The following is an 18,239-nucleotide window of genomic DNA, read 5'->3' as shown; positions in this document are numbered from 1 at the left end:
AGTCTGATATGGGTGAGATTCAAGGTATGATTCTTCCTGAGGCAAATTGCTTTCCAGCTGTGATTCTGTGAAATCAAATAAGTTATATGCTTCCAAAATACAATGCTGGAACAGGCATAGGGTAGACACTTCTACCCTATTCCAGATGGGGGAAATAGGAAAGAAGAAAGTGGTAACAGGTCCTAAGTGAGTCCAAAACTAAACAGGACAAATAACATTAAATCTTAAGGCACCAGAATAATCTTCTTTGACGTGAAACTCTGTTCTCCAGGACCACTGGTGGTCCTGCCCGCAATGGCTTTGAGGCAGCCCAGTGCCCGCCACAGCTCTGTGTCTGGGAACATGTCAGTTCTCTGCAGTAGCCTCGCCGCTGTGGTCATTCTATGCCTGGGTCTTGTGGTCGTGGTTACCCTGAGCTGGAATCTTGCTCCAATGTCTCTACTGGTGTGAGGTCTTCAGGGAGGCCTGCCTCCAGAGCTCTACTGGGCTTTGCCTTAGCGGGAACTCTGCAGTGGCCCTTCCCCATGGCAATTCTCTAACTGAACCCCAAGACTCTCCAGGGTACCCTTTGAAATATAGGTGAAGGCATGCACTTTCTGTGCTTTCTGCACCAGTGGAAATGGTACTACATGGATGCCTCACAAATTTATTGCCTGTGACCATCAGAGGGGCAGCGACCACATTCCAAGCCACACCTGGGTCTGCTGAAGCAGCACCTGGGGCAGCCAAGGAGCATGATACTGGAATGTGGACAGTACAGCCTTGAGGCATCGGTGGGCAGCAAACACCAGGGTCCCACAGCTGTTCATACTCCCTTCTCCTTAAAATTATTCTGTCTCTCAGGCCCTGGCATTCTGGGCCTATGATGGGAGAAGCAGCACGGGTGATCTCTGAAATGTTTTGGGGTAATTCTCCATTGTTTTAATGAATATCGTCTGGTTTTCATGGAGATTCCTGATCCATATTAATCTCCTTATCAAACAATTCCTTGCCAAGACCCTTGTTCTCCCCTAAAGATGTTTGTTCTCTCATTCTTTTCAATATGGATAAGCTAAGAATTTTCCAAACTTTTAAGTTCTGATTCTCTTTTGGTTAAAAATTCTGTTTTTAAATTATTTCTTTCTTCTTCCATTTTACTATAAGCATTCAATAGAAGCCAATCCACACCTTTGACACTTTCTTGGGAAATTCTTTAGTCAGACATTCTATTTAATCACTCACAAGTTCTACCTTCCAGGAAACACCAGGACACAAACACCACTTAGCCAAGTTCTTTGTCACTTTTTAACACGGGTTTTCTTCCTCTGTTGTCTAATAACTTGCTCCTCGATTCTGTCTGAGACCTCATCAGGATGGCCTTTACTGTCCACACTTCTACCAGTATTCTTTTCACAAACTTTTAGGTAATTTCTAAGAATGTTAAGGCTTTCTCTACAGCTTTATTCTTTTGAGCCTTTATCAGAATCACACTTTTAGGTAATTTCTAAGAATGTTAAAGCTTTCTCTACCGCTGTATTATTTTGAGCCTGCACCATAATCACCCTTTATGGCCTTTATATAGTAATGTTGGCTTTTTTTTTTTTTTTTAGCATGCACCTCATAGTTCTTCCAGCCCCTACCTATTACCCAGTTCCAAAGCCACTTTGACATTTTAGGTATTTGTTACAGCAGCACCCCCACCCACTTCTCAATACTGATTTGCCATCTTAGTCCATTCAGGCTGCTATAACAATAAACCATAAAATAGGTAGCTTACAGACAACAGAAATTTATTTCTCACAGTTCTAGAGTCTGGGAAATCCAAGGGATCCAGGTGCTCGCAGATTCAGTGTCTGGCAAAGGTCTGAGTTCTGGTTCATATATATATATGAATTTTTATACATATAAATTGCTAAGAGCACTTGTTCTCTGACTATTTCTATCTCATGACATCCTGTTCTTAAATTGAGGTACCATATATTCATAATTGTCTCTGACTTTTATGTTCTCATCTATCCTTGAATTTTCTCTAAAGTCAGTTGCTTTATTTACCTTGATCTTAGTGTTCCCTGTTAAGATTCACTCAAATGCCTCCTGACACATGGTTATTCATTCATGTGTAATAACATGGCAATAGAAAAGTAAGTTTCTATACTGTATGTGCACAGGTATGTCAATTGGTAGGCTTCACATTAGGGTGAAAAACCATTCTGCTTTTATGCCCAATTGTCTGACATTTTATAATGGCATTGAAGGGAGTAGGTTGTCTGAATCCCATCTTGCCTTTATGTGGTGATGGTTTCCTCTAACCAGCTGTGTTTTGAAAATCTCTTTATTATAATTTTCATGAGATTTTTCTTGGGAAAAGAAATGATGAATCTGGGTTTCAGATGCCATTGTGGTTTAGAACTCCTCTCATATCATTTAACAATTAAATGTCATGTTTCAGTCTTGACATGTAAAGGCTCTATGATCCAGCCTCAGTTTCCTTATTTGAAAAATGTGGATAAGACTATTTACCCACAGTGCTGTCAGTGATAAATATGATTATATAGGCAAAACACCTTGTACCATAATGGAACTCAGAGGAAGCAATTAATAAGGACAACTGCCTCAATTTGGAGTACTGGTGACTCACAAATTAAGATATGTCAACACTACTTGCAAATGCTAACAATCTATCACAATGCCAGGCAAGCAAATACATAACGAAGATATAAATCAATAATTATTTTATTGATTATGTGTGTATAGAACTAGATGAAAATGGAAAAAGAAGTGCCGGCCTACTCTTGAGGAAACCAAGGAATGGTTCCCAGAAGAAGTAATGCTTAATTCTGAATACATATAAAAACAACTACTCACTTATCTAAGTGCATTTTATTTTATAGGCTTGAAATAAAATTATTTTAGGTAGCTGTTATTTTAGGTGGCTCTCTTTAGCTCGGCTAAATAATTTCACAGGATTTGGTTTTTACAAATACGACTCAGAAAATATTTTGTTTTCCTAATCAAAAAAATGAGTAATTTTATCATTATAAGATATTATATAATTATATATTTATGTGTGCCACATTCTTTGTTAGATACTGTCTAGATCACAGTTGATAATGTCTCTTTCTGCCAGCTATGGATTTAAATTCTCAGACATATTATTTATATAGAAAATGTTAAACAGCTACACCAGCATATAAACAGGCATATTTACTTCTGCATCTAACTTTATGACTAAATTTAGCTATAACCATAGAGTGACTGTCATAAAAGTGAAAGTATAAATTTAGCAAACCATTCTTTTTTTTCTCATTATTTTCATTGAGCCATATGTGCACTGACATTGATGTGTTGTATATTTATTCTCCATCTATTCCAAAGGCTAAACTGAAGTAGCTTACAATGTACATGTAATATCAAGGAGGTTTTTTAAAAAAAAATCAGAGAAAGGCAATTGGAGCAAAAAGAAAATAAAAGGTAAAATAATTAAAATGAAACCTATAGTTATGATAGAAATGCCTGGAGACTTAGGAAACCCATTTGAAGGAGACTACACATTTGATTCTGAAGTTTCTAACAAATTCAGAAAAGAATGCTGGTCATTTACATGCTTCAATATAACTACAAAATTAAAAAAATAATTACCTATACTTAAGAGAAGGCTGTTCATGGAACCAGCTATTTATCTCATAAAAAGGATACTCTATTTTGAAATGTATTCCATAGGACTTAAGTATAGGTTCATAAAATCCTTCATTAAATGCATGTTCTTTAGATGATGGTCATTCTTGAATGCTTCTCTTTTCATCAGTTTCCATGGAGATCCAATCCATTACCAGATCCTATCGATTTTACCAATTGTGTCATAAACCTTGTTTCTTTTTCCCTTCTTCACCTATTACACCCCGATTTAATGTAACATCATCTTTATACTAGACTGCCACAATAGACTCCTAAAAATCTTGTCTGAAATCTGTCCTCTATATTAGAATGACAGCTAATTTTTAACAGAAATTTAAACCTTTAACAGAAATTTAAAAAGGTGCTTAAAATATTTCAGCAGCTTTCCATCAACATTTGGATATAGACTGAATATGCTTAACATGGTCCAAAGTACACTTTCACTTTTGTGACAGTCACTATGATTTCGCAGCTTGGTCTTGGCTATATTTTGTATCATAACCCCTATTGCTTGCTAATATTTAGCATTACTGGCCTTTGATTAGTTATTCAAACACATTTTAATTGCCCATACCAGAGGCCTTGGATGCCTTCTTTCATCCCCTGTTCAATCTAGTTAACTCATTCTGATCCTTCACATTCCACCTAATATATCACTTTCTCTGACCTTTCAGACTATGTCACACTCCCCATTATATGCTCTCACAGCACATACATAATTTGTAATTTTCACATTTATTTCGTGATGGTAGAATGTTGGCCATGTCCTACCATTTGTACTATCCAGGAGAGCAGGAATAGGGGTGTTTTTTTTCTAATTACTGTATCTCAGAAACCTAAAAGAGTGCCTGGAACATTCTATAAATTATCTAAAAATATCAATTGCATGAATGAATTAATGGATAAATGATCTTATATAGTGATGTACTTTAGAATAACTGGAAATACTCTAAATCACTCACTGTTATCTTAATAAATAATTTGAGCCTGTATACCTGGAAAAAGACCTCAAGGTCAAATGTTCTTTGTTCTCAGTTAAATTCATGCCCATGAGTTTTCATAAGAATCCTTTTGCACACAATTGAAATTGTCGAGGACACATATCTAAATTAAAATCACCCTCACTCCTGTAAGATGTGAGCTGTAATTTTCCCTACAAAACTATTTTGAGAACATTTCTATTGCTTTTGAAAACCCCTCATTCATCTCACTCCTCGTTTCTTCCTAGTCTCACCCATTCAACAGCAACTGCACAAAAGTTCTGGCGCAGTTAGGTCAAGGTTTGACACCAAGGGAATCTATTCCCATCTCCATTCTTAAATATGTGTATTCTAAGCGACATAATAGATAGTAGTTGGTACAAAAGAATAACTGTTACAGGATGTATAACGGTAACCATGCTAAAAACCAGAGGAAAAGCAAAGATAAAATTTCCCCAAGTTTTATCACCTACAGCTGTATCAAGGCAAGGCAAGACTGAAAGATTGATCCAGTAGCAAAATAGAGAGTCCATTGTTTAATTTAGAGTGTTACTTATTTAAACAGTGAAAGCACAAGTAATCAAAGTACCAGATTCACATGTCCCTTGTACAGGGCAATATCAAAATAAAAGGGGTCAGATCACTTCCTCATGGATGGTAAGACACCCTCTTGCTGAGGAGCCAAATTCATGCTGTCATTAAGCTTCATGGCCTGTAACTCTATCCTAAAAGGAGTAAGGAAGCAAGCCTCATACCTCATCACAATCCAGGAAGCAATGATAAACTGTCTGGTGACAGTCTCTCAGGGGAGATTAGGGAGGCAAGTGAGAAATGTTCCTACAACAACAGTGTATAGCCTCCATGCTCTTATATTGCAGGAGGATCATGGGGTTTCTGCCAAGACTTTTGTCAGCTGCATTTTTACAGTGCGTATGTGGCCTATGTGGACTCAGGCAAGGTTGCTGGGGTACCATGGTGCAGTCATTTTCCTACAGACTGGGGAACGGAATCTCCAAATCCATCACCTCCTCACCATTATCCTATGGCTTAGACTGCCAAATTGAAGATTAAGGAGGATGAAAATATTTTCCTCATTCCTTTTTGTAATTAATTAAACGTATTATTACCTGCCATTATTTGGTTATGAGTTTTGAATGCTATTTTCAATAATTATTTCATGCATTTTTTGAATTTTTATTTTATTAACGTTTCCACATGTTACCAGAGACCAGTGACATGACAAAGTATTTGCCTAAACAGTAGCACAGAATGTCCTATGAATTTCCCTCAAAACAATCCATACATGATTTCCTGTGGCTTGCTGTTAGAAAATCCTTTATTTGAGAGATTATATATTTGAAAGTTAACTTCAGATTTTACAAAATATATTAAGATAGCTTAACTGATGACAATAACTAGATTGTAGGCTTCTTGAGAACTGCAGCTGAAGTGAGTACTTGCAGGGGGATGTAGGCACTAGATACATGGTCTACATTAAACAAATGCTTGTAAGTTGTCTTTTTTGTTAAAATGTTTTCTCTTTTCTTTTACTAAATAGAAACGAAATTATTGTCACTCTGAAATTCACCAGTCGCTTTATTCGTCCTGCTGAAGCTTCACTACTATTAATTTCAAAACCCAAGAATGCAGCAAGAGGAATTACAATGGCTTTTGCTCTTAAAGGCAAAGTCCTTGATTTTGAAGCCATTGTAAGTAAATTTTACCTACGATGTCTTTGCTTCTCTTATTAGACCATGGAGTATCAAAAGCATGTTATTGTTATACATTTTATCTTTAGGCAGCTGTTTCTTGAGTCATCCCTGTGCCATGGATACTTGTGATTTAACTTAAAGCAGTTCTGGGCCTGTTTCTGTGTTTTTGCTGGACTAAGAGTTGATAGTTTATGCAGTAAAAAAGGACTTTCCTGTTCTCTGGCAGTAGCTTTCATCAGTTTATCTTGTGTGTCCTGTAGATCAAATCTATTATAAAGATAAGGCTAATGCTGGCATTTATTGAGAGGTGACAATGTTCCAGACAGAGTTCTAAGTGTTTCTTTTTCAAAGGGTGGGGAAGAGAGATTTTTAAATCTTTATAAAATGGTTGTGACATTATTATGATTGACTTTTTGTAGCCATTATCTCTTCTAAATATTAATTTCTACCATGGATGTATGGTACAGAATAAGTAAATTCATTAGATTGCCAGATTTCCAAATGGATTATAAAGAATTTTAGGTGTGCAGGGCAAGAGTGGTAAGTAGAGAAAATGACTGTAGGATGGTTGAGTGATGGCCTGTTGTTGAGGAGGGCACTGAGATGCTCATATGGACAGACTGCCTTTTGACACAGTGATGCTCAGAACAGGAAGTGGGCATTTGTCACTTCCTATGTGTAATCTTATTTCCTCCTGAATAATGAACATGTACTTTTCCCAACCCTCTCACACAAATGATCTGAAACAAGACATTGTTTTGTCACATGTGGCTAAGAGATATGGCTGGGCTTAGCCTGTCATTGGTGGTTCTGGGGTAGAAATGCAACTGTTTACTTCCCCATCTGCCCCTATATGGTGTTAAGTCACTGGGAAGCAGATTAGATAATAAAAATGAAATAAAATAAAATGGTAAAATAATCTTGCTGAAACTATAGAATACCTAGAGAGTTTTTCTCCATGGAATTTCTTTTGATAGTGGGAAGTACTGTCAGTGTAATATTAAATGGATGGTTTATAGATTTTTAAGATTATATTTTATAATTCAGAAATTTCATTTTTTGTTATTATCATGTGGTAAGATTTTATTTTTTTACTTTAGGACATTATAAAATGCAAAAGCCCGTGTTATCAACTTCAGGAAGTCACTGTAAATGTGAAAAACCCCTTCCATACGGCTGGGGACTTCAGGTAAGTTATTGTTTTGGTGTAAATTCATTGCAATTAGCGCTCTATCTCCACTCTGAAGAGACATATGTAATTTTCTTTCTTTCTTTTTTTTTTTTTTGAGATAGAGTCTCGCTCTGTGGTCAGGCTGGAGTGCAGTAGCACCATCTTGGCTCACTGCAGCCTCCACCTTCCAGGTCAAGCGATTCTCCTGCCTCAGTCTCCCAAGTAGCTGGGAATACAGGGGTGCACCACCACACCCAGCTAATTTTTGTATTTTTAGTAGACATGGAGTTTCACCATGTTGGCCAGGATGATCTCGATCTCTTGACCTCATGAGCCACCCGCCTTGGCCTCCCAAAGTTCTGGGATTACAGGCATGAGCCACCGCGCCTGGCCGTAATTTTCTTCATCTCTTCAACATGAACCATTTCGAGCAGAAATTATATGTGTTCACATTCCTATAAACTTCTAAGCACCATCAGAAAAAAGTAAACAACTAATTAAAGTAAATCAGTTTTCCTGAAATGATCATACTAAATTTAAGAGTTTTGTCTGCAAGTTGTTTGTTGAAATTCAGTGTTCTTTCAATTATTAAAAAATATGTATAATTAATAGACTTTTTACTTCTATTTTTATTCTGTACATGTCCAAAATTGAAATATCAATTTAAGCAGAAAAAAACATTTTTACTTAGAGCATCATAACTAAGTTATACTGCACAATGTGCATGTGTTCATCTTAAGATAATAATAACAAAAATACATATTTGTGATGAAAAGACAATAAAATTTTCAAGTATTATTTAATGACACAATAGAAAAGTAACTTCCTGGAAATGTATACCATGTTGAGGAAGACGACGGAAGGTGATACCTTCTGTGCTGATTAAACTAGGAACTCTGTTTTTTCCAGCTTCAGGTATCAGATTCTTATGATACTTATATTGAAACTGGAAGTTATAATATGCTTATTATTTTCCTATTTGATAATTTCCACTTCTTTTAATCACTGTATGTAAAGGATTTTGGTAATTTCTTACTAATAATTTTGGTCATTTTGTTTTAAGAAATATTGTTTTGAAACAGTGATTGGTAAATACCTGGTTCCTAGGTGCATGTGAGAGAGAATATGATTTAGTGCAATTTTATTAAAGTGATACATTGGAGTATAAGGAACACAAAATTTTAGAATATATGGTGTGTTAACACAGTACTAAAGTATGCCCTTAGGTAGGCCAAATGACTGACTGCAGTTCCTCAGAGAAAAACAGGATCAAACAAATTTAGTCTTACATTCTAGTGTTAAGGCAGAAAGAAAATCTGGATATTCCAGAAATTGGGAGAATATTACAGATACATATTTCTCAAATAACAGTAATGTTTTAACATGTATTTATGTTATATCTCAGATTTAATTAAAATGCTTAATGCTTATAAGGGGTTTGTGGTTTGATAGGAAGCAAAATTGTTAATCAAGTGATTTTAACTATATCCTTCCTTATATGAATATGTCCCTCAAACTTAGGCAATGGACAAATAAACTCAAAAATATAAAACCAATTTCCAAATGTGTAAAACCAATATTGTGTAAGAGGCATATATTACATTTGAAATTTTAACATAATAAAATAGATTGAATAAGAAGGAATTTGACCAATTAATTAATATAGAAACTATTTTTGAGTTATAACCAATATAACAAGTGACCCAGTTTTTAATATTACACTTAATAAATGATTGACTTGGTTATTATTAGCAGTCTCATATTAAACATATTTTAAAATAAAATAAAAATATCCCCATATATTCCCCAATATTGTACGCATAAGTGACAAGAATTTATCATGTTTCATCAAAATTTCACATTACTTTGAACAAATAAGGCAATCTAGTCTATATTTAACAGAGATAGGATTAGCTGACCAGGTTGTTAATTCCCATGCCTTGCTCCCAGACTGGTGATTCTCAAATTCTTCTTTTGCAGAACACCACTATTTCATGCTCTATAATGCTATTTTTTTATTTTATATTTGATAAGATTTAGTTTGCTAGTACAGTATTTTATTGAGGCTTTTGCCTGTATAATTATAATATTTAATAATGTAATTGCTTTTTTCAGTGATTTGTCTGTTTTTGTATGATTAATATTAACCTTATAGAATTATTTCTGAAATGTTACCTTCTATTCTATTGTTTGGAATAGTTTGTGAATTAGTTATTTGAATGTTTGATAAAATTCACAGGTGAAGCCATCTGGTTCTGAGCTTTGCTTTGTGGAAGTTTATATCATTACTAATTCCATCTCTTTGTTATGAGCCTGTTCAGATTTTCTATTTCTTCTCAAATCAGTTTTGCTAGTTTATTTTGTTCCAGAAATTTCTGCATTTCTTCTAAGTTATCTAATTTGTTGGCACAGAGGCTTTCAGAGTATTCCCTTATAATCCTTTTTTAATTTCTGAAAGGCAAATAGTGATGTTCCTCCTTCTATCCCTTATTTTAGTAATTTAATTCTTCTCATTTATATTCTTGATCAGTCTAGGTAATAATTTGTCATTTCATTGATCTTTTAAAAAAATTCCTTCTGCTTTCCTTGATGTTCTCTACTGTTTTACTATCCTCTATTTTATTTCTGCACTAACTTTTTTGGATATTACTTATTTCCTTCTATTGCTTTGTGTTTAGATGTCTCTTTTTTTCTCACTTCTTAAGGTGAAAATTTAGATTATTATTATGAGATTTTTTTTTCATATAGGCATTTTTATCTACATATTTCTCTCTAAGGACTGCTTGAGCTTCATCTCATATGTTTTGGAATATGTTATTTTTATCTTCATTAATCTTAAATTGTTATTATTACTTTTGAGACAGAGTTATGTTCTTGCCCCCAGGCTGAAGTGCAATGGTGTGATCTCGGCTCACTGTAACCTCTGCCTCCCGGGTTCAAGTGATTCTTTTGCCTCAGTCTCCCGAGTAGCTGGGATTACAGGCGCCTACCACCACACCCAGCAAATTTTTGTATTTGTAGTAGAGACGGGGTTTCACCATATTGGCCAGGCTGGTCTCGAACTCTTGACCTCAGGTGATCCACCCACCTTGGCCTCCCAAAGTTCTGGGATTACAGGCGCGAGCCACCATGCCCAGTAATCTTAAATTATTTTTAATTTCTTTTTTATTTCTTGCTAACCCACCAGTTATTTCGGAGTATGTTGTTTAATTTCCCCATGTTTGTTAATTTTCAACTTTTCTGTCACTAATTTTATTCCATTTAAGTTAGAGAGCATACTTTGTATTATTTAAATCATCTTAAATTTATGAAGATTTGTTTTATGGCATATCATAAGGTCCATACTGCGGAATGCTCATAAGAAGAATTTATATTTTGCTGTTGTTGAGTAAAATGTTCTATAGGTGTCTCTTAATTTTAGTTGGTTTATAGTATTGTATAAGACATATTTTCTTGTAGATTTTCTGTCTGAATTTTTCTATTCATAATTAAAAGGGCAGTATTTAACTATCTAACTATTAATGTTGATCTGTTCATTTCTCCCTTCACTTATGTCAGTTTTACTTTGTCTTTTGGTGCTCTAAAATTCGGTGAATATATATTTATAGTAATTTTATCTTCCTGATTGTTCATATAAAATGTCTCTATCTATAGTTACAATTTTTGTTTCAAATTCTATCATGTCTTTTATTAGTATAGCTACTTCAACATTCTTGTGGTTGTATGTATGATATATAATTTTTCATCCTTTTACTTTCAATCTATTTTTTATCTTTCAATCTAAAGTATGTCTCCTTTATATAGCATATTGTCAGATTTGGGGGTTTTGTTTTGTTTTAACGGCTTCATTAAGATAACATTTATATGAAAGAACTGCAGGTATTTACTGTGTACATTTTGATGAGTTTAGACATGTGCAAACACCCATGATACCATCACCATCATCAAAGTAACAGAAATTTCCAACACCTCTCAAAGTGCTCTTATATCCCTTTGGTTTTCTGTTTGTTTGTTTTTTGGTAAAAACACTTAGCATGATATCTACCCTCTTACATTTTGAACTGCATGATATTGTTAACTATTGGCACTATATTTTATAGTGGATGTCTAGAATTTATTCATCTAATAGTATAATTGAAACTTTATGCCCATTGAACAACAACTCGCCATTTCCCTAAACCCACAGCTACTGTCATTCATGATGGCCTTCTTTGCTTCTATGAGTTTGACTAGTATAAGCACTTCGTATCAATGGAATTGTGCATATTTATAATTCTGTGACTGACTTATTTCACTTAGCATAATGTCCTCCAGGTTCATCCATGTTGTTACAGATGCAAGACTTCCTCTTTTTTTAGTCAGAATGATATTCTATTGTATGTATATATTAATCACTGCTTTTGATTGCATTATTTAATCAATTCACAAATTTGTTATTATTGACACAGTTGATTTTACTTTTACCAGTTTCCATTTAGTTTGCTGTATTGTATATCTTTTAGTTTGTTTCTCTATTAGTCCATGACTTCTTTTTTTAATAATAGTGAATATTTTTCAATGCAGGATTTTAATTTTTAAAGGCTTTTTCAATATATTGTTGAATTTGTTTTCTTAATGATTGCACCAGAGTTTACCATAGACATTTTTACTTATCATAATCAGCTTCAAATACATACTAACTTAATTCCAGTAAGATTCACAAAATGTTACTCTTATATAGCTCTATTACCTTTCCATTCTTTTCCTGGTGTTATTGTCATACATATTACATCAATATTACATACCCAAAATATATTGCTGTAATTATTATTTTATATAATTTGTATGACTTTGAGAAAGCTGGGAGAAAGTGTATTAGTTTACTAGGGTTTCCATAACAAAGCACCACAGATCAGATGGAATAAACTACAGAAATTTATGTTCTTAGAGTTCTGGCAGTTAGAAGTCCAAGATTAAAACACCGTCATTTTTTTCTTTCTTCTGAAACTTTTCTCCTTGGCCTGCAGATAGTTGTCTTCTCATTTGGTCTTTTTTCTGTGAATGTATATCCCTGATATCTCTTTGTGTTTTCAAATTTCCTTCTTCTTATAAGCACATAATTCAGATTGGATTAGGATCCACCCTGAGGGCCTTAACTTAATTATCTATTTAAAGGCTCTTTCTCCAAATACAGTCACATTTGGAGATACCGGGGTTAGGGCTTCAAACTATGAAGTTGGAGGGGACAAAATTCAGCCCATAACAAACAGCAAGTATATATCTATAGTTTTTATATTATAACCTTCCTATTTATTATTTCCATTTCTCTTCATTTGTTCGCATGGATTGGTGCTACCATATAGAATAATTTCTGTGACCTGATCCAGCTTTCATCTTACCCACTTTATTTTTTGAACATTTTTTCTCTCCTTTTTCCTCTCTCCTTTTTTAATTCAGGTAATTTCATTGCCCACATGTTGTTCTTAGTGGTGTGCCTACCATACATACGTCAGATTCTATTTACTTTTTTTCATTTTTTTCTCTGTTCTTTAGAATGTGTAATCTCTACCAATCTTCAAGTTTGTTAGTTCTTTCTTCCCCCAGTTCAAATCTACTATTAAGCCCTCGAGGGAATTTTTATCTCTTATTGTAGCTTCCATCTCCAAAATTTCCATTTGTTTCTTTTTTTTATAATTTCAACTTCTTTGTTGATATTCTCTATTTGATGCCACATTGTCATCATGCTTTCCTTTACTTCTTTAATTTTAGTTTCCTTTAGTTCTTTGAAGATATTTATAATGGCTATTTTAAATTTGATTTCTGTTCAATCTGATACCTGGGTTACTCTAGCAGGCAGTTTCTACTGTCTGTTCCTTTTCTTCTTTTTTTGTGTGTGTTTCATAATGTTTATGAAATAGAGTAGACATTGTAGACAATATATTATGCCAATTCTAGATACGAGTTCTATCTGCCCCAGGCTTGCTAATGTTATTGGCACTTCTAATTTTTTTTACTGACTGGCTGGGTTATTTTGGTGATGTCTATCTCCCCTGCTCAAACCTACACACACATAGTGTTAAGGGTCTGATGTTGCTTATCAAAGGCCACCGTCTTTGGCATGCCCACAATTACCCTGGGATTACAGGGGCTTTGGCAGGGCTTCCTGTGTGTTTTCCTGACCACACCCTTCTGTTAAATTCCCTGGGTGGGGTGGGGGTGGATAAGTTACTCTTCAAGCTAATTCAGTCAACTTCAGACCTCTTTGAAAAAACAGTTCTATAAATCATTGTTTAAGATTTTTTCTAACTCCAGGAGGACTTCTAGCAGTCTCCTTCTCCAGTTCTCTCTAGCAAACTAACAGGCCTGTAGTTTAGCTTGCATCTTTGTTGATCTACGAATCTCCATCCAATTGTATTTCACCGTAACTGGCACTGTTTCTGAGAGCACACTTTCACTTGAATTTCTCCACACATTATTGAAAATGAAATCAGTACTTTGGGAAGCGATTAGGGGCTATTCATTTTAAGGCCTGCTTCTCTCCTCAGGGAAAATATCTGATCCATGACTCTAGAGCTGGGGGTGGGGACAGTGGTGCACTTTTTCTTCAGCAAACCCTCCATTTTAGGAGCTGAGTGCTAGGTAGGCAAGGGGGCAAAATAGCCTCAGGATTTTTTGACTTGCTTCTCCCAGTGTGGAACTACCACCTTACAAACTGGGCAAAGGCAGTTGGGGTTTCAGTATTTTCAGCAGTGCCATGCTCATGGTAGAGCTTCGGTCCATGAGTGGGTGCTGGGTAGAAGAAAGGAGCTTCTCACGGTCTCTCAACTGCACTTGCCCAGAACCTAGCCTTAGTAACGTGTACTGAGGTGAAAATGTCGACGTCCCATGCCTCCCAGAAACACAGGCCTCCAAATGGGAGCCAGGGGAAGGAAGAGCCCTATGTTCTCCGCAAAAACAGTCTGAAACAAAGTTTCTCTTTTGTTGAGCTTGAAAGGAAGAAGGAGATAGAGTTCTTGGTTCAAATATCACAGACTACTGGTTTTCTTATTCTATTTTAGTTTATTTTGTTTAAAGATTTTTCTTAATTTGCTGTATGTCCTTAGAACCATGTCCAGAGAATTTCAAAGTGTTTTTTTGGGTTTCTTTGTTTGTTTTGTTTTTACTCATTTGCTTGGGGTGAGAGTCCAAGGATCTCCCATGGTGTCAGGCTTAATGTTTGTCTTAAATATTATTTTATCTTTTATTAAGATAGCCACGCCAGCTCCTTTTTTATTACTATTTTCATGGTATTCCTTTTTAAATCTTTTTAATCCCAATTGGTTTGTGTTTTTGAGCCCAAAGTTTGTCTCTTTTCTTTTACCCATCTTGTCAATCTTTCCTGTTCGATTGAAGTGTTTAGTCTGTTAAATTTAACTCAATCTGTAATCTAGTAGAATTTATATCTGTCACTTTTATATTTCCTTTATATATGACTAATGTCTTTGTTCATCTATTTCTCTGTTACTGCCTGAGTTTTTTAATAGTTATTTTGTATACCATTTTAATTCCTTTTAGTTTCTTTTACTTTATGATTTTCTAATTGTTTTCTTGATAGTTAACCCTGAGGATTACAATCAGCATCTAATGTAAAACAATCTAACTCAGATTAATACCAACTGAATTTCAATATAACTGAGAAACTTTGTATCTGCATTGTATCTCTTTTTCCTAGCCTTTCCCTAGTGTTACTATACCAATTTCATCTTAATGCATTATAAGCCCATAAAGCAGTTTTATATTTATTGTCCTACTCCTGCTTATTTTACACTTTTTTGTGTGTGGTTTTTTTTCCTTTCTTTTTGTGGAGAACAGGGTCTCGCTATATTGCCCAGGCACGTCTCGAACTCCTGAGCTCAAGCTATCCTCCCGCCTCTGCCTCCCTGAGAGCTGGGATTACAGGCATGAGCCACTGCACCCGGCCCTCCTGCTTATTTTAAATGAGAAAGGCAAATATAAAGAGTTGCAGAGAAAATGAAAATTTATAGCTTGTTTTTAAATATATATTTACCAGTGTAGTCACCTTTCTTCATGCCTTTTATTACCTCATGTGGTTTTGATTAATTTTTTGTGTCCTTTTATCTCAGCTGAAATATTTCTTGTGCCACAGTTCTACTAGTAATGAATTGTTTTAGTTTTTCTTTACTTTAGAATATCTTTTCTCCTTCATTTTTTTTTTTTTTTTTTGAGACGGAGTCTTGCTCTGTCGCCCAAGCTGGAGCAGTGGCGCAATCTAGGCTCACTGCAAGCTCCGCCTCCCGGGTTCACGCCATTCTCCTGCCTCAGCCTCTCCGCGTAGCTGGGACTACAGGCGCCCGCCACCACGCCTGGCTAATTTTTTGTATTTTTAGTAGAGACGGGGTCTCCTTCATTTTTGAAGGACAGTTTTTTTGTTTTCTTCTTTTTTTTTTTTAATTTTTTTGAAGGAGAGTTTTTTTCTGTATACATTGTACTTCATCAACTCTATTTCTTGCAGGGTACTGAATACATAATCCTATTGTCTTCTATCTTCCAGCATTTCAGATGGAAAGTCAGCTGTTAATTATATTAAGGAGCCACTGTAGGCACTGAGTCAATTTTGTATTGCTACTTACAAGATTGTCTATATCAGCCTTTCAACTGTTGGATTATTATTATCTTATGTAGATTGCCTTAAGTTTATCCTACAAAGTGTTCTTTGTGCTTCTTGGATGTGGAAATTAATGTTTTTCATCAAATTTTAGAAGTATTCGTTCTTTATTTAAAAAATGTTTTTTACCTCTTTCTCTCTCTCTTGTCTTTTGGAAATTCTCATTAGACTTATGTTGGTGTCCCACAGGCATCTGGAGCTCTGTTAGTTTTTCTTTATTATTTTTTCTTCCTGTTCCTCAAAATAAATAAGATCAATTGACGTATTTTTAAATGCACTGCTTCTTTTTTTCTTTTGCCATACCAAACCTGCTGTTGAGCCCCCCTAGTAATTTTTAGTTTCAGGGATGTTATTTTTCAATTCTAGAATTTCTAATTGGTTCTTTTGTATCATTTCTGTCTATTTAATTGATGTTGTCTATTTGGTGACACATCATTGAATCTCATATGCAGGATTAAAAATCTTTGACATATTTTGGGGATCAGGCAAGTTAGTTTAATCCAACACATATTCCCCCATATGTTCCTCTCATGTTTCATCAGGCTTTTGTTTGACCCAGCTGCTGCAGCAATCTCACACATAATTGCTGTGGATTGATTTCAGCAAACATACTGGTGTGGTAGGTGTTCTCCCTTAAGTCAGATCAAATAAAGACAAATACATTACAAATTAAGGCTTGAAGTTTTCCAGGAAGCAGCAAGACAGGTTAGATAATAACAGTGCTCAGGAATAAGACTTTTTTTAAGAAGACCAATCTCAGTCTTCCCCTTCTTCAGGTTGTAAGCTTCAGAGTTTTACAACTTCCTTGGGTGCAAGTCTGCTTGCAGAGCTGTCAAAAGGAGGATGGGAGTTACAACACACAAGTTCCAATGCAACAAAAACCACTGGTAAGAGTTGTGAAAATTAACTTTTTCAGAACACTGGTAAATACGGAGAGGCATGCAACAATCTCAGGAGTAGTGTTTATCCAAGAAAAACGCCAAGCTTTGGTAAGATCAGTGGAATTTGTTGCATCTATAGAGGCATAAATGTATGGTGGTTCTAACGCTGTAATTCTCTGCCTTTCTTTCATTGGTTGTCTAGTTTTGTAATTTGAAAAATATTTTATGTTTTAGCTTAGGCTCTTGCTTCTCAAAGTGTTATCCTTGGATCAGTAGCACCAACATCACCTGAGAGCTTGCTAGAAAGACAAAATTTCAGGCCCACTTCAATCCAATTGAGTCAGAATCTGCATTAATAACATCTCCAGAAGATTTGTTTTTACATTAATATTAGAATCATGTTGTTCCAGGTCAGCAGGTTTCAAAGTTTAATAAATGGGTGAGGCCAGGCTTGGTGGCTCATGCCTGTAATCCCAGCACTTTGGGAGGCCAAGGCGGAGAGATCACGAGGTCAGGAGTTCAAGACCAGCCTGGCCAACATGGTGAAACTCAGTCTGTACAAAAATTCAGAAAAAATTAGCCAGACATGGTGGCATGCACCTGTAATCTCAGCTACTCGGGAGGCTGAGGTGGAAGAATCACTTGAACCTGGGAGGCTGAGGTTGCAGTGAGCCAAGATCGTGCCATTGCACTCCAGCCTGGGCGACAGAGTGAGACTCCATCTAAAAAAATAAACATAAAAAAATTAAATAAATGGGCAAACTATATTAAAAGCATCTTAAGAACTTGCTTTAAATAAAGATTTCTGGAACCCATTCCAGACCTGCTTAGAATTCATATAGGTAGAACTTTGGAAATCTGCATTTTGAACAAACTTTAAGTAATTATTATGCAGATTGAAGTGTGAGAGCTGCCGATTTAGAAACTGCAGTTATCAAGTAGGATTATTTTTTTCTTTTAACAGGTAGATATTGCATTTTTACAGTTAATATTTCTTTTTCTTTTTTTTTGAGACAGAGTCTCGCCATAAAAATGAAGGAGATCATGTTCTTTGCAACAACATGAAAGCAGCTGGAGGCCATCATCCTAAGAGAATTGATGCAGAAACTAAAAACCAATTACCACATGTCCTTATTTATAAGTGGGAGCCAAACATTGGGTACACATGGACATAAAGATGGGAACAATAGACACTGG

The 18,239-nt window shown here is 35.3% G+C and overlaps 1 protein-coding gene across 1 annotated transcript in view; it reads left to right on the top strand.

Annotated features, from left to right (window-relative positions):
- Positions 1-294: 294 nt before the first annotated feature.
- LOC131382627 (cilia- and flagella-associated protein 47-like) overlaps positions 295-18,239 on the top strand; it is a gene marked incomplete at its 3' end in the record, with an annotated part of 31,276 nt that continues 13,331 nt past the window's right edge. Inside the window, exons 1-3 of the mRNA XM_058435015.1 lie at positions 295-446; positions 6,193-6,343; positions 7,447-7,535. Of these exons, the coding sequence (XP_058290998.1) occupies positions 295-446; positions 6,193-6,343; positions 7,447-7,535 (392 nt within the window). The remainder of the gene's footprint in view (positions 447-6,192; positions 6,344-7,446; positions 7,536-18,239) is intronic.

Source organism: Hylobates moloch, unplaced genomic scaffold (assembly GCF_009828535.3).
Source record: "Hylobates moloch isolate HMO894 unplaced genomic scaffold, HMol_V3 SCAFFOLD_273, whole genome shotgun sequence".
In the NCBI taxonomy this organism is placed as follows: domain Eukaryota; kingdom Metazoa; phylum Chordata; class Mammalia; order Primates; family Hylobatidae; genus Hylobates; species Hylobates moloch.
The sequence above is the reverse complement of the archived record's forward strand: the minus strand, read 5'-3'. Positions and strand labels throughout refer to the sequence as shown.